This window comes from Kogia breviceps, chromosome 8 (assembly GCF_026419965.1).
Source record: "Kogia breviceps isolate mKogBre1 chromosome 8, mKogBre1 haplotype 1, whole genome shotgun sequence".
Lineage (NCBI taxonomy): Eukaryota > Metazoa > Chordata > Mammalia > Artiodactyla > Physeteridae > Kogia > Kogia breviceps.
Genome location: NC_081317.1, coordinates 27,213,989 through 27,231,805, shown reverse-complemented (window position 1 = coordinate 27,231,805; position 17,817 = coordinate 27,213,989). Strand labels below are relative to the sequence as shown.

The 17,817-nt window shown below is 36.9% G+C and overlaps 1 protein-coding gene across 8 annotated transcripts in view; it reads left to right on the top strand.

The window, feature by feature from the left end:
* The window catches only part of FKTN (fukutin), an 88,457-nt gene that overhangs the window by 16,926 nt on the left and 53,714 nt on the right, over positions 1-17,817 (top strand). For all 8 annotated transcript variants that reach the window (XM_067041021.1, XM_067041022.1, XM_067041024.1 and 5 more), the window contains 2 exons: positions 5,392-5,451; positions 9,672-9,875. In XM_067041021.1, coding sequence (XP_066897122.1) covers positions 5,392-5,451; positions 9,672-9,875 — 264 coding nt within the window. The remainder of the gene's footprint in view (positions 1-5,391; positions 5,452-9,671; positions 9,876-17,817) is intronic.

Below are 17,817 nucleotides of genomic sequence, written 5' to 3'. Positions count from 1 at the left end.
TTGCCCCCCACCCCCGCCACTCCTGCCATTATCCAGGAGAAATGTGAAAGAATTTCTTTCATTAGAATTAAAGGATATTAAAATTTTTTTTTCGTTTATTCCCAGACTTTAGGCTGTATAAGTTTCTGGCCAAGCAGCTTTGATTATTAATAAACGTAGCTTTCCCACCAGTTATTGAAGACTTAAAAAAATTTCTTTAAAGTATTACCATTAGGTCCAATAGGCATGATTAATTATCATGCTGAATTAAGAATTGTTTTTTGGTGTCTGTAAGAAACTGATTGTTGGCTACTATCTTTAAAAAATGACAGGATCATTTAAACCTTTACTTCTGTTTCCTGAATGCTTTTTCTTTGGTGGCATATCTTAATTTGATTCATTTATCAGTGGAGTTTAGTAGCCACCACTGTTTCTACCAATCCTTTTTGGGATCTGATTCTATCTCTCCATTCATTTATTCATTTCACTTAAGTTTTCAACACAAATATCTCATAGGTAGTGTTTCAGAATATCTTTAGACATTTTTAACCCCTTGACTTTTACCGTATGACTTTTCTTTTAGAACATTCAGTCATTCATTTGTCAGGTATTTGTTGAGGGTTTACTATGTGCTAAGCACACTACTAGGCTATGAGACAAAATGATGAATCAAGTGCAGTCCTTGCTGCCTAGGAACCCACAAATTGGGGGAGTTTGGGGTTAAAGGGGAAAGGGGAAAAGATATGGAGAGACATATAAACAAATGACATCAATATGATATGTTATTCTTCAAATCACATATCATAAAACACTGTTCTGCCTACTTTACTACTTATAGCTTAAGAACTCTTCTTTATCTCTACCCTTTGTAATGCTCTTCTGGCAAAAATAACAGCCGTCAGAGTTATTTTTCTTAAATACAGATCTGATCGAGTTATTCTCTACATAAAATACCTATGGAATAAGATTCCAACTTCTTACCATGGTGCAGTGGTTAGTCTCTGTTTGCCTCTCCAGGTCCTCTCCTCGCCATACTCTGTGCCTTGGGAGGCTGACCTCTGTGGACTACATTAGCTGAGCTCCCTTGCTCTTTGTTTTCCATTTGGGTTCAGCCAATGGGAAGCATTAGCTGAAGACTGGAGACCAGGAGGAAAGAGGCCAGGTTATTTATTCTCTTGGTTCTCCATTTGTAGGGTCATTGGTTGATAGTGACTGCATTCCTCCTATACAGCAAAGTTGTAGCCACTGCGTACCATTAACTGTTCCTTCCAGGGTGGATTAACCATTAAGATAATGAAATTTAAACTGCAGCTCCCCTCACTTCCAAGGCTCTTGGAGGAGCCTTAGGAATATATTACAAAACTGTGTATTTTTGTAGAGTTTGCAATAGATAATTTTTTGCATTTTTTTTCTGAAAAAGGACCACCAAAATTGTATAATCTTCAAGCTCTATAAAACTGGATCCTCTTATGTCCCTATCCTTGACCCTTTGAGCTTAGATAAGTGCAAGGTTTTCAGGGAATGAGGAACTGCTGAATAACCTCTTTGGGAAGGTTATGATTAAATATTTCATGGATAAAATAATATTTTGGGTTGGTCTTATAGGATGAGTAGGAGTTCTTCATGTAAAGAAGGATGGGGGGGCCATTGCAAAGAGAGGAAACAGCCTATGTAAAGGGAATGAGCTATGTGTATGTTTAGAAGAGGAGTACACTAAGTAGAGACCAAAGGAAGCACAAAGGTCCTGAGGCAGGAACTTGCCTGATAGTTTTGAAAACAGCAGAGAGATCACTGTGGCTGTAGAGGAGTGAGAGAGGAGAATAGTAGGTAAGGTCAGAGAGTTCTATATTTTTTATGGCCTTGTAAGCCATTATAAAGGCTTTGGCTTTTATTCTGATTGAGATTGGGGATTCTAGGAAGGTTTTGAGCTGAAATGTGACACGATCTGACATTTTTTAATAAAAAGAAGTAGTGCAGATGCTCTGTTGAGAACAGATTGTAGGGGCAAGGGCTGAAAAAGACCAGTTAGAAGGTTTTCTAGTAATTTACATGAGATGATGATGGCTTGGACACAGGAGCTAGTGGTGGAGTTTGTGAGAAATGGAAAATAGAGTTATCAGGATTTGTTGATGGGCTAGATGTGGGGTATGAAAGAAAAGAGTCAGGGATAGTGCTAGGTTTTTTTTTTTGTGTGTGTGTGTGGCTGTGTTGGGATTCTGTTGCTGTGCGTGGGCCTTCTCTAGTTGTGGTGAGTGGGGGACTACTCTTCTTTGTGGTGCGCAGGCTTCTCATTGTTGTGGCTTCTCTTGTCGCAGAGCACGGGCTCTAGGCACGTGGGCTTCAGTAGTTGTGGCACGCGGGCTCAGAAGCTGTGGCTCGCAGGCTCTAGAGCGCAGGTTCAGTAGTTGTGGTGCACGGGCTTAGTTGCTCTGCGGCCTGTGGGATCTTCCCGGGCCAGAGATCGAACCCGTGTCCTCTGCATTGACAGGTGGATTCTTAACCACTGCGCCATGAGGGAAGCCCCAACGCTAGTATTTTTGACCTAGATAATTGGAAGGGAGAAGTTGCTGTTTAACGAGATGGGAAAGACTAGAGGAAACAAGTTTGAGGAATGGTGAAGATCAGGAGTTCTTTTGTACATACTAAGTTTGAGATGCCTATCTGACATCCAAGTTAAGGTGAATAGACATTTGAATATATAAGTCTGGAGTACAAAGGACTGATGTGGTTGGGAATATAAATTGGGAGTTGTAAGCATATAGATTGTATTTAAAGCTATGAGTGGATGAGTTACCAAGGAAGTAAACATAGAGTAAAAAGAGAAGGAGAAAAATCTCATGGTCTGAGCTTTGGGACCCTCCAACATGTCAGGGAGCTGAGAAGAAGTAGCAAATGGGACCAAGGAGTAGTTGGAGAGAAATAGCAGGAAACCAGAAGTATGGGGATCCTGAGACCCAAGTGAATGAAGTGTTTAGGTGAGGCAGAGGTGATAAATAATTCTTGATAGATCAAATAAGACAAGAACTCATAGTTGACCATTGGATTTCGCAATATGGAGGTTACTGGTGAAGTTGAATACTTGGCAGAGTGAACTTAAGCTCAAGTGAGTACATGACAGGAGAGAAATTGGAGGGAGTGAGAACAGACTACCCATGAAGAGTTTTGCTGTAAAGGGGGACAGAAAATTGTTAGTTGGGAAAAGAGAAGTCAAGACGGGTTTTTTGTTTTAATTATTTAAGATAGGAGAAATAATATCATATTTGTATACTGATGGGAGTGATCCAACAGAGAAAACAAATTAAACAATTCAGAAATTTAGTCTTATCTACTAATGTAGGGCTATGGTGAGCAACAAGTGGCTATATTATAGAATTTGCAGTCTTTTCTCAAGGATGAGGATCTCAAAGCTGCCTCTGATGTTGTTTTGTAAATATCCTTGGTATATTTTCTTTTTAAAAAATTAATTTATTATTCAAATATAGTTGATTTACAGTATTATATTTGTTTCAGGTGTACAACGTAGTGATTCAATATTTTTATAGATTATACTCCATTTAAAGTTGTTATAAAATATTGGCAATATTTCCCTGTGCTGTACAATTCATAACTCATTTATTTTATACGTAGTAGTTTGTGCTTCTTAATCCTCTACCTATATCTTGCCCCTCCCCACTTCCCTCTCTCCGCTGCTAACCACTAGTTTGTTCTTTATGAGTCTGTTTATGTTTTGTCGTATTTATTCATTATTTTTTAGATTCCACATATAAATGATATCATATGGTATTCGACTTTCTCTGTCTGACTTATTTCGCTAAGCATAATATCCTCTAGGTTCATCCATATTGCAAATGGCAGGATTTCCTTTTTATGGCTGAGTAGTATTCCTGTGTGTGTGTGTGTGTGTGTGTATGCACCATATCATCTTTTTCCATTCATCTGTTGATGGGCACTTAGGTTGCTTCCAAATCTTGGCTATTGTAAGTAATGCTGCTATGAACATTGGGATGTATGTATCTTTTTGAATAAGTGTTTTCATTTTCTTCGGACATATAACCAGGGGTGCTCTTGCTGAATCCTAGAGAAATATTCCTTGGTGTTAAAATGTTATTGTTTAAGTTGCAGAGCTTGTGAGGAGAGACCAGTTCTGGTTCTACCTTAAACACTCAGTATATCTTTCTTCCTTCCTTCCCTCCAATTAGCAAACTGTTATTAAGCATTTTAGTAGTTGTCAAGCACTATGCTAGATACTGGTGATACAAAGGTAGATTGGATTTCGTCCCTGCCCTTGAGTTTACAGTTTAATGGGGAATTGAGTCTCCTGTTTAGGAACTTGGAGCACACTTCATTTTCAGGGTGAGCTTACTCTTACTGTTTTTCAAAATCCTTCCATCTAACAGATAAAAGAACACATTCAAGGCATAAGAAACTTCTTTGAGCTTGAAACATTCTTCCTCTTGTCTCTAGACCATCAGACATTCTTTCTCCTGTGACTTTCAAAGTGTTTTGGTGATTAGCAGATGAAAAACTGATAATGCTTTTTTCCTTCTGATTCTCTAGACCTGAATGTTTTAAAAAATATTCTTTAAAAAATAACTCAACATTTGCAAGTATGATGTATGTTATGAAAAGTGTGGGCATTGGAGCTCTCTGTGGAACAGAAATAATAATGCCTACTTTGCAGGATAGTTATGCGAGATAGATGAGAATACATAATTCATATGTGGAAGTACACTTAGGAGCTGCTCAATAATTATTATCATACTTTCTTATCACTTTGCCAAGGTCTGCAAACACTAACTCAGTGTGGGGAGGTAAGCTGAAGTTAGGGATATGGAGCTGAATGGATAAACTAATTCTAAAGAGATAGCAAGGAGTTACTATTCATTGATGGAAATTAATTGGTTCAGAGATATTGACCATATTTATTTAATTAAGTGATGGCACTTAATTAAATTATAGCAAAAATAAAAAATAAAAAAAATAAAAATTATAGCAATCTGTCAGTGTTTTCCGTCTTGGGTAGTTGTATTATGTAATTGTAGAATTCTTAGCTCATGACTGTATGAAAATAGGTATTTAGAGAATGCTTTTTTTTTTTTTTTTTCTGTACGTGGGCCTCTCACTGTTGTGACCTCTCCCGTTGCGGAGCACAGGCTCCAGACGCGCAGGCTCAGTGGCCATGGCTCACAGGCCTAGCCGCTCTGCGGCATGTGGGATCTTCCTGGACTGGGGCACGAACCTGTGTCCCCTGCATCGGCAGGCAGACTCTCAACCACTGCGCCACCAGGGGAGCCCTAGATAATGCTTTTTAATGATTATGAACCAGTTATATAGGTTGAATCATACCTACCATAAATGTAATGTTGCAAGCTGGGCTTTGAATTTACTACAACTTTTTTTTAATCTTCCTAGAATGGAGCTGGTTTATCAAAATCCAAAGGAAGCCGAATTGGATTTGATGGCACACAGTGGGTATGTATGATAATCAAGAAATTCCTCAATTGCCATGTTCAGTTAATTCATTCATTTATATACTTAATAAGTATTTATTGAATGATGACAATGATAATAGCTAGCTTTGTGAAAACAGGTAGTAGGTGATAGAAAGGAAGAGGCAGACCCTGTGCCAAGTGCTTTACACTCAGTATCTCATTTAGTCGTCATGCAGACTTTAAGAAGTCAGTACATATGTTTATCCTCAATTCACTTAGAAAGATTAAGGTTGGTTGGCTAATAAGTGGCTGAGTCCAGATTCTAACTGCTTGCCTCCAAAATCCTCATTCACTGAGCTGTGGTGCTTCCCCAAGTGGATAAATATGTGAATCAGAATTGAACCAAGAATAAAGGTAAATAGGAGTACCTATTTACCTAGTAAATTTACCTAGTAAACAGGAGTTTAGGAGTAAAAATCTATTCAACATGTTTTCTTTTTTTTTGGCTGTGCTGCAGGGCTTATGGGATCTTAGTTCCCCAACCAGGTATTGAACCTGGGCCCCCCAGCAGTGGAAGCACAGAGTCCTAACCACTGGACCACCAGGGAATCCCATGTTTTCTTTTTAAGATAAGGAAACTAGCAATATGTACAATAAATCTCTGTTTCACAGCCTGTACATTTATAAAGTTTATAAAATATATTTTCTTACTTTTTTCTAATCAAATTTAGAATGAAAAACAATGCTAAAAAATTACATTTATCCTGTTAGCATACATATTGGATATGACTAGTTATTTCTTGTGGATACACTTCAATATTTGGCTTCTCTTTAACGAGAGACATGAGAGGCTTTAGATTAGAAGTGAGTTTTCAAATCACCAAGCAGCTATAAAGTAGTGATAATTTTAGGTCATTGCTGATACCAATTGGATTTGAACTATTGTTTGAAAAGTAAAGTCTGGGATATCCTGTATCAAGCTCCTCAACTATCAGGTCTAGAAGTATCAATGTAAACTTTTAATTTATTAAAAGTAGCAGTTTTGCTTTGTGAACTTAGGGTAGTCTGAGGGGAAATGGAAGCCCTATCTTTTTCATTCAGGGAATGACCCTTGAGGTGGGAGAAAATAACAGATTGTTTTAAAAGGGTTGACTTCCAAGATAAATGAGCAAAAAATTACGGAGCAGCTTACTACATTCAGTGAGTTCTCTTTGTTAATTACATTGCATGGTACTAAAAATCACTCTGTATAATATTTGCAAAGTCATAGGGAAGGGAGAAGTAGTACTAAAATACTTTTGTTCTAATATTTTAGAAGGAACAAAAAAGTGAAGTGTGATCAATAGATGTGATACTGAACCCTGATAAAATCCTAGAATTAGTTATTAAACAGATAATTTGAGGGGCTTAGAAGAGAAAATATGATGATTATTAGGAACTAGCCTTTCACTAAGAACATGTCCTGCCAAGCCCTTGTAGAAGAATGGACTGTTACAGTCTCATTGTATCCTTTTCTCAACAAGACGTTTTTCTTTCTTGTAAACAAGTTGAATTACTGAAGGTCAGATGATAATAGTCATGTTGATTAAGAATTAATTAATTCTTAATTAATAAATTGTTATCAGGTTGCATTGATAACAACCTGGAAGGCATGTTTAGAAGGTGAGTTGTAGAATCTCTCCTTGACCCTGCCCTAATCTATATTTATATTAATAATCATAATGAAGCTGTGTGTTCATCAAGCTGAAAGAGATTCATTCAACAAACATTTATTAAGCACCTTATATGTACTAGTATCTGTCCTCTCATCATCTTTCTTCCAAAACCCTTTCTTCCTCTTTCATTCTCCTAGTGTAAAGCACAGAAAGTAATAGCCATGAAAGAAAAAATTTTGATAAATTAGATTCTCAAAATTTAAAACTTGTGCTCATCAAAAGCCACCATTAAGAAAATGAATAGCTAATGCCACAGATTATAAAATATTTGCAAAACATGTATCTGATGAAAGATTGGTATCAAGGATAAATGAAGAACTACAATTCAGTAATAGACTTTCTGTTCATAATCTTTATCACATTCAACAAGTGTTGTATTCCTGATTTGCTAAGAGGTTTTAATCATAAACAGATATTGAATTTTGTCAAATATTTTTTTATGTTGAAATTATCATAGTTTTTCCCCTTTATTCTTTTGATATGGTGATTTTTTTTTTTTTTTTTTTTTTGCGGTACGCGGGCCTCTCACTGCTGTGGCCTCTCCCTTTTTGGAGCACAGGTTCCGGGCGCGCAGGCTCAGCAGCCATGGCTCACGGGCCCAGCCGCTCCGCGGCACGTGGGATCCTCCCGGGCCGGGGCACGAACCCGCGTCCCCTGCATCGGCAGGCGGACTCTCAACCACTGCGCCACCAGGGAAGCCCCTGATATGGTGAATTTTATTGATTGATTTTCAAATGCTGCCTTTCATTCCTGGGTTAAACCCTACTTGGTCATGATATTTCCTTTTTTTTTTTGGTCCTCTTTTAAAAAACTACAGGAATTGATTTTTTAGTATCTTGTTAAGTATTATTGCATCTGTGTTCATCAGGGATGGTGGTGTATAATTTTCTTTTTTTGTAATGTCTTTGTCACGTTTTGCTATTAGGATTACACTGGCCTCATAAAATGAATTAGGAAGGATTTCCTCCTGCTTAGTTTTCTGAAAGAGTTTTTGTACACTGGTGTTATTTCTTCTTAAAACTTTGATAGAATTCACCAGTGAAACATCTGAGTCTAGAGTTTTTTCTTCTTGTTGTTTTGATGGCAGGTTTTTTTTTTTTTAATTACATAACAAATTCAATTTTGTTAATAGTTATAGGGCAAGTCAGATTTCCTGTTTAACCTTGTGGTAGTTTTCTTAAACATGTTTTTAAAGAAATTTGTCCATTTCATCTGTTATTGAATTTTGGGGCATAATTGTTTATTCTAACTTTTTACTTAGTTGGCTTTCCCACTAAGAAATAATAGACTCCTCTAGAATAGAGATTATTATATCCTTGGTATTTGCATAATACTCTACAATAAAAACAAAGGATAAGAGACTGATTCCTGCCTTTATCTCATTTTTTAAATTTTTATAATTCTTGATACTCTAATCTATTTACTTATCTTGTATATGTTTTTATAAGTTTCCTCAGATTTTGTAAATAAGAATTTATCCTTAATTCCCTGAAACATCTTTTTTTTTTTTTTTTTTTTTTTTTTTTTTTTGCGGTATGCGGGCCTCTCACCGCCGTGGCCTCTCCCGTTGCGGAGCACAGGCTCCGGACGCACAGGCCCAGCGGCCATGGCTCACGGGCCCAGCCGCTCCGCGGCATGTGGGATCCTCCCGGACCAGGGCACGAACCCGTGTCTCCTGCATCGGCAGGCGGATTCTCAACCACTGCGCCACCAGGGAAGCCCGAAACATCTTTTTTTGATGGCATACGTCCCTTTGAAATCATTATTGCTTTCACTAAAGTAGGCTTTTAAGCAATAATGTATTTCAGTTATTCTATTTAACTTGACTACTCTTAGGTATTATTTACTCCTAACTGGAATTGTTGTTTCAATTCTAATTTTGAAATTTTTTTTTCAGTAGGGTGTTTTGCTTACTGCTCAACAGAATTATATTTTTAAATATTACAATATTATTAGAAAATCAAACTGTAGATAGGAATGGTCAGGCAGGTGATGTATTTTAGTTTGTCTTTTGACTGGCAAGATTATTAAGCACTATTTCAAATATGAAGAAAAGTGGCACATACAACTGATTTTTGGTTTCAGAAAGGTTGACATGACTGATTTTTAAAAACTGAAAAGGCTGGTATTTCCTGTCCCACTTTTGCTTGAAAAGATTTAGCTACTACCAAGGGAATAATTTGTAAGACTAAAGTTCTCATTTCAGATACTGCTTCCTCTATGAAGATTTTGTTATCCTTTTGATGTACAGTTAATTAGTAGCTATTGTTTTGTACTTTATAATATGTTGCATATATTTTTACTATAGCGTATCTTACGTTGTATTGTAAATATTTGTTCGTCTTCCTCAGTAGACTGTACTTCTTGAGAACAGGGACAATGTATTATTTATTTGTGGGTTTTATTTTTTTAGCAAAATAATAAGCATGCAATCTACTGAGTAAGCAGTCTAGATATCCTTATGAAATTAATGAATAAAAATTTAATAAGATAGATTATTGTATTGGTTTAGAAGAATTAAGGGGATTCTTTTCCTCTCAAACAGCGCACAGTTAAAAAGTTTATTATGCTAACATCCAGTCAAAATGTACCTGTGTTCCTTATTGATCCTTTGATTCTGGAATTGATTAATAAAAACTTTGAACAAGTCAAGAATGCTTCTCATGGCTCCGCTTCAGAATGCAAGTTTTTCTGTGTTCCAAGAGACTTCACTGCATTTGCACTACAGTATCACCTATGGAAGAATGAGGTAAGATGATTTGCTTTCAGATAATGGAGTGTCTTTTACAAAACAGTTTGGAATTAAACCAATTTAAACTGTAAAACATTTAAAAATTTTCATAAAGACTTCTATAAATTGTATCAGGAATACTTTAAGCAATAAGTAACAAAACACAATAGTGGCTTAAGCAAATAGGGGGCTTATTTTTCTGATATAACAAGAGGTTAAAATGTTGGTGGCTGTTGGTATTAGTGGAGCTGTCCACTGAAGTCAGTATGTGCATCAATGAAATTCTTTCTGCATTTCTCTTTATCCTCACAAGGTAGCTGTTGTAGCACCAGGGTATCATAGTGACACTATCTTTTTTTTTTTTTTTAATTACTAATACTGGTGTTTATTATCACCACAAACAAGATGAGAGTACCATTTTTTTGTACCTTTTTAAAAACTGATTTCTTTCAGCCATTGCATGAAGAGCCATCTTTTATGTCAAGTTATTTACATGAATAGGCCAATTGTGTCTCATCCAAACTTTGTCCAAAATTTGGATATCTAATCATTCTTTTTAAAAAATTTCTTCTTACTCATCAGTTTTATACACATCAGTGTATACATGCCAATCCCAATCGCCCAATTCATCACACCACCACCGACACCATCCTGCCGCTTTCCCCACTTGGTGTCCATACGTTTGTTCTCTAAATCTGTGTCTCAATTTCTGCCCTGCAAACCGGTTCATGTGTACTGTTTCTCTAGATTCCACATATATGTGTTAATATACGATATTTTTTTTCTCTTTCTGACTTACTTCACTCTGTATGACAGTCGCTGGATCCATCCACGTCTCAACAAATGACCCAATTTCTTTCCTTCTTATGGCTGAGTAATATTCCATTGTATATATGTACCACATCTTCTTTATCCATTCATCTGTTGATGGACACTTAGGTTGCTTCCATGACCTGGCTATTGTAAATAGTACTGCAAGGAGCTTTGGGGTGCACGTGTCTTTTTTTTTTTTTTTTTTTTTTTTTTATCACCCTCTCTCCCACCCTCCTTATCCCACCCCCCCAGGTGGTCACACAGCACAGAGGTGATCTCCCTGTGCTATGCAGCAGCTTCCCACCAGCTATCTAATTTACATTTGATAGTGTATATATGTCCCTGCCACTCCCCCACTTCGTCACAGCCCACCCCTCCCCCTCCCCATATCCTCAAGTCCATGCTCGAGTGAGCCTGTGTTTTATTCCCGTCCTACCACTAACCTCCTCATGACATTTTTTTCCTTTAGAGTCCATATAGCACGTGTCTTTTTGAATTATGGTTTTCTCTGGGTATATGCCCAGTAGTGGGATTGCTGGATCATATGGTAATTCTATTTTTAGTTTTTTAACGAACCTCCATACTGTTCTCCATTGTGGCTGTATCAATTTACATTCCCACCAACAGTGCAAGAGCGTTCCCTTTTCTCCACATCCTCTCCAGCATTTGTTGTTTGTAGATTTTCTGATGATGCCCATTCTAACTGGTGTGAGGTGATACCTCATTGTAGTTTTGATTTGCATTTCTCTAATAATTAGTGATGTTGAGCAGCTTTTCATGTGCTTCTTGGCCATCTGTATGTCTTCTTTGGAGAAATGTCCATTTAGGTCTTCTGCCCAATTTTGGATTGGGTTGTTTGTTTTTTTTAATATTGAGCTGCATGAGCTGTTTATATATTTTGGAGATTAATCCTTTGCCCATTGATTCGTTTGCAAATATCTTCTCCCATTCTGAGGGCTGTCTTTTCGTCTTGTTTATGGTTTCCTTTGCTGTGCAAAAGCTTTGAAGTTTCATTAGGTCCCATTTGTTTCATTATTTTTGTTTTTATTTCCATTACTCTAGGAGGTGGATCAAAAAAGATCTTGCTGTGATTTATGACAAAGAGTGTTCTTCCTATGTTTTCCTCTAAGAGTTTTATAGTGTCTGGCCCTACATTTAGGTCTCTAATCCATTTTGAGTTTATTTTTGTGTATGGTGTTAGAGAGTGTTCTAATTTCACTCTTTTACATGTAGCTGTCCAGTTTTCCCAGCACCACTTATTGAAGAGACTGTCTTTTCTGCATTGTATATCCTTGCTTCCTTTGTCATAGATTAGTTGACCATAGGTGCATGGGTTTATCTCTGGGCTTTCTATCTTGTTCCATTGATCTGTGTTTCTGTTTTTGTGCCAGTACCATATTGTCTTGATGACTGTAGCTTTATAGTATAGTCTGAAGTCAGGGAGTCTGATTCCTCCAGCTCCTGTTTTTTCCCTCAAGACTGCTTTGGCTATTCACGGTCTTTTGTGTCTCCATACAAATTTTAAGATGTTTTGTTCTAGTTCCATAAAAGATGCCATTGGTAATTTGATAGGGATTGCATTGAATCTGTAGTTGCTTTGGGTAGTATAGTCATTTTCACAGTATTGATTCTTCCAATCCAAGAACATGGTATATCTCTCCATCTGTTGGTATTATCTTTAATTTATTTCATCAGTGTCTTATAGTTTTCTGCATACAGGTCTTTTGCCTCCCTAGGTAGGTGTATTCCTAGGTATCTTATTCTTTTTGTTGCAGTGGTAAATGGGAGTGTTTCCTTAATTTCTCTTTCAGATTTTTCATCATTAGTGTATAGGAATGCAAGAGATTTCTGTGCATTACTTTTGTATCCAGCTACTTTACCAAATTCATTGATTAGCTCTAGTAGTTTTCTGGTGGCATCTTTAGGATTCTGTATGTATAATATCATGTCATCTGCAAACAGTGACAGTTCTACTTGTTCATTTCCAATTTATATTCCTTTTATGTCTTTTTCTTCTCTGATTGCCATGGCTAGGACTTCCAAAACAATGTTGAATAATAGTGGTGAGAGTGGGCAACCTTGTCTTGTTCCTGATCTTAGAGGAAATGCTTTCAGTTTTTCACCATTGAGAATGTTGTTTGCTGTGGGTTTTGTCATATATGGCCTTTATTATATTGAGGTAGGTTCCCTCTGTGCCCACTTTCTTGAGTGTTTTTATCATAAATGGGTGTTGAATTTTGTCAAAAGCTTTTTCTGCATCTATTGAGATGATCATATGGTTTTTATTCTTCAGTTTGTTAATATGGTGTAGCACATTGATTGATTTGCGTATTTGAAGAATCCTTCCATCCCTTGGATAAATCTCACTTGATCATGGTGTATGATCCTTTTAATGTGCTGTTGGATTCTGTTTGCTAGTATTTTGTTGAGGAACGCTGCATCTGTATTCATCAGTGACATTGGTCTGTAATTTTCCTTTTTTGTAGTATCTGTGTCTGATTTGATATCAGGGTGATGGTGGCCTCATAGAATGAGTTTGGGAGTGTTCCTTCCTCTGCAATTTTTTGGAAGAGTTTGAGAAGAATGGGTGTTAGCTCTTCTCTAAATGTTTAATAGAATTCACCTGTTAAGCCGTCTGGTCCTGGACTTTTGTTTGTTGGAAGATTTTTAATCAGAGTTTCAATTTTATTCCTTGTGATTGGTCTGTTCATATTTTCTATTCTTGGTTCAGTCTTGGAAGGTTATACCTTTCTAAGAATTTGTCTATTTTTTCCACGTTGTCCATTTTATTGGCATAGAGTTGCTTATAGTAGTCTCTTAGGATGCTTTGTATTTCTGTGGTGCCTGTTGTAACTTCTCCTTTTTCATTTCTAATTTTATTGATTTGAGTCCTCTCCCTCTTTTTCTTGATGAGTTTGGCTAATGGTTTATCAATTTTGTTTATCTTCTCAAAGAACCAGCTTTTAGTTTTATTGATCTTTGCTATTGTTTTCTTTATTTCTAGTTCATTTATTTCTGCTCTGATCTTTATGATTTCTTTCCTTCTGCTAACTTTGGGTTTTGTTTGTTCTTCTTTCTCTAGTTCATTTAGGTGTAAGGTTCAATTGTTTCTTTGAGATTTTTCTTGTTTCTTGAGGTAGGCTTGTATAGCTATAAACTTCCCTCTTAGAACTGCTTTTGCTGCATCCCATAGGTTTTGGATCATTGTGTTTTCATTGTCATTTGTCTCTAGGTATTTTTTGATTTCCTCTTTGATTTCTTCAGTGATCTCTTGTTTATTTAGTAACGTATTGTTTAGCCTCTATGTGTTTGTGTTTTCTACGTTTTTTTCCCTGTAATTCATTTCTAATTTCATAGCATTGTGGTCAGAAAAGATGCTTGATATGATTTCCATTTTCTTAAAGTTACTGAGGCTTGATTTGTGACCCAAGATGTGATCTATCCTGGAGAATGTTCCGTGCACACTTGAGGAGAAAGTGTAATGTGCTGTTTTTGGATGGAATGTCCTATAAATATCAATTAAATCTATCTGGTCTGTTGTGTCATTTAAAGCTTCTGTTTCCTTATTTATTTTCATTTTGGATGATCTGTCCATTGGTGTGAGTGAGGTGTTAAAGTCCCCCACTATTATTGTGGTAGTGTTGATTTCCTCTTGTATAGCCATTTGCAGTTGCCTTATGTATTGAGGTGCTCCTATGTTGGCTGCATATATATTTATAATTGTTATATCTTCTTGGATTGATCTCCTGGTTATTATGTAGTGTCCTTCCTTGTCTCTTGTAACATTCTTTATTTTAAAGTCTATTTTATCTGATATGAGTATTGCTACTCGAGCTTTCTTTTCATTTCCGTTTGCATGGAATATCTTTTTCCATCCCCTCACTTTCAGTCTGAATGTGTCCCTAGGTCTGAAGTGGGTCTCTTGTAGACAGCATATTTATGGGTCTTGTTTTCATATCCATGTAGCAAGCCTGTGTCTTTTGGTTGGAGCATTTAATCCATTCACGTTTAGGGTAATTATCAATATGTATGTTCCTATTACCATTTCTTAATTGTTTTGGGGTTTTTTTTTGTAGGTCCTTTTCTTCTCTTGTGTTTCTCACTTAGAGAAATTCCTTTAGCATTTGTTGTAGAGCTGGTTTGGTGGTGCTGAATTCTCTTAGCTTTTTCTTGTCTGTAAAGCTTTTCATTTCTCCATCGAACCTGAATGAAATCCTTGCCGGGTAGAGTAATCTTGGTTGTAGGTTCTTCCCTTTCATCACTTAGAGTATATCATGCCACTCCCTTCTGGCTTGTAGAGTTTCTGCTGAGAAATCAGCTGTTAACCTTATGGGAGTTCCCTTGTATATTATTTGTCATTTTTCCCTTGCTGCTTTTAACAATTTTTCTTTGTCTTTAATTTTTGCCAATTTGATTACTGTGTGTCTCGGTGTGTTTCTCCTTGGGTTTATCCTGTATGGGACTCTCTGTGCTTCCTGGACTTGATGGCTATTTCCTTTCCCATGTTAGGGAAGTTTTTGACTATAATCTCTTCAGATATTTTCTCTGGTCCTTTCTCTCTCTCTTCTCCTTCTGGCACCCCTATAATGCAAATGTTGTTGTGTTTAATGTTGTCCCAGAGGTCTCTTAGGCTGTCTTCATTTCTTTTCTTTTTTTTTTCTTTGTTCTGTTCCGCAGCAGTGAATTACACCATTCTGTCTTCCAGGTCACTTATACGTTCTTCTGCCTCAGTTATTCTGCTATTGATTCCTTCTAGTGTAGTTTTCATTTCAGTTATTGTATTGTTCATCTCTGTTTGTTTGTTCTTTAATTCTTCTAGGTCTTTGTTAAACATTTCTTACATCTTCTCAATCTTTGCCTCCATTGTTTTTCCGAGGTTGTGGATCATCTTCATATCATTATTCTGAATTGTTTTTCTGGAAGGTTGCCTGTTTACACTTCATTTAGTTGTTTTTCTGGAGTTTTATCTTGTTCCTTCATCGGGTACATAGCCCTCTGCCTTTTCATCTTGTCTATCTTTCTGTGAATGTGATTTTTGTTCCACATGCTGCAGGATTGTCACAATCTATCTTTTGAAGGAAAACTTTTCTTAGGAGCATCTGGTAAACTGCTTATAGCTCACTGTCTAGAACTATATTCATATGTCTCCGTGTTGTGAAGGAGGCTAAAAAAACAGGTATATAGCATTTTCATCAGTGTAGGCAGACAGGTAGGAAGGGATTTGGTGATGAATTTTCAGTATGTGCCACATAAGGTATACATGAGGGTAGTATTCCTTGTCTATAGCACTATTCTTGACAGTTTTGTAAGTGCATAGGGCTTGTTTGATACTCGAGTGGCATGCTTCTTAGGTGTATCCAAGAATTCAAACTTATAATTTCATCCTGTTTAAATGGTTACAAAGCAAAGGTTAGACAGTAGTCAAAAAAAAAGGTCTCAACCAAACATATCAAAAATTTGCTTACTCCTTTATTTGGAATACCTCTAACTTTTCAGTTTCACTATTTTTCATTCTGAGGAGTTATTCAAATAAGAGTAAGAAAATTAGCATCAGATTAAATGAGCTCAGCTGTTTAGTCAGCCACCCATGATAGATGTGCACTAGCTCTGCAGTGGATCTGTTTTAGTTATGTTGACGCCTGATAGGTGGGGCTTATGTTCCAGGGTGATGGTATGGTCTGGCAAAGCATTATAAGCTGCATGTTTCCTTGATTTCCCAGTCTCTTAGACAAGGTCTCAAGAGAGTGAGTTTTAACTTTTTCTGCCTATGGTTCTTCCCAGGCAGTGATGCAGGTGATGAAACAGATAACATGTTTATATAACATGATGTTTGTTTGCTTGTTTTTTCTTTCCTCCCAATTTTATATTGATATTTTGAAAATATTTTAACTTATAGAAAAGTTAGGACATGGCATTTTAATCAAAAGAATACTAGAACTAGGTTTAAAAAGTCAGATAGTAAGGCAAAGCTCATAATGAAAAAGATCAGTATCTGGCACTTCTCTCCTCCCCACCCCTTATTCCCACTCTTAGAGCCAACCACCTTCCACTCTCTCTACCTTGTTTATCTTCTCCTTTATACATGAAATGTTTATGCTTCTATTTTTAAAATATTTCATATTTAGATTATGAATTATGAGAATTTAGCTGTCATATCTGTTTTGTCTCATGTAGACACACGCGCACACACACACACACACACACACTCTCTCTCTCTCTCTCTCTCTCTCTCTCTCTCTCTCTCTCCCATTATCATGACTGTATCACATTTTGTAGTTAAATCAATAGTCAGTGTTTATCTTACTATGAATATATAGATAATCACATGAATGCTACCTAGTTTACTCTGAATATTTTCCTTTTCTTTTTTTTTTTTTGCGGTACGCGGGCCTCACTCCGCGGCATGTGGGATCTTCCCGGACCGGGGTATGAACCCATGTCCCCTGCATCAGCAGGCGGATGCTCAACCACTGTGCCACCAGGGAAGCCCTTCCTTTTCTTATATGACTCTCTTTCTCTTTTTTTGTTTGCTAGTTTTCCATATATTTATCAATAATCCATGTATGATCTCTGCAACAGAAACATAAAACTCTCAGTAGGATCAAATATGTCAGATCATTTCTCAGTTCCTTTTTTTTTTTTTTCTGGAGACATCCCTCCTAGATTTTGTGGTCTTTCTGCTCTAATAGTCTGATCTGCTCTGCAGATACTGTTGTGTAACTCCTCTTCACAACATTTTAGGAATTCTATTTGGAGAAAGGTTGAATGGGAGGTTGAAATCTTGCATATCTGAAAATGTTTCTTTTTACCTGCATGTTTGATTTCTAATTTGCTTCTGCTGTGTAACAGTTGTCCCCAAATTTAGTGGCTTAAACAACAACCATTTATATAGGTTATGATTCTGTGACTCAGCAATTTGCATAGGATTCAGCTGGGCAGTTCTTCTGGTCTCAGCTAAGTTCACTTATGCAGCTGCCAGTCAGCTAGGCAGCTCTGCTTCTTCAGGATGGCTGGCTGTCAGATGAGGCAGTGGAGGTGCCTGGGCCATGTGTCTTTCATTATCTAGGTTAGTCTAGGCTAGTCAGAGAAAGCAAAAGCATGCAAGGTCTCTTTACATTGTTAAAATATGAAGAGTTCTTATCCATGA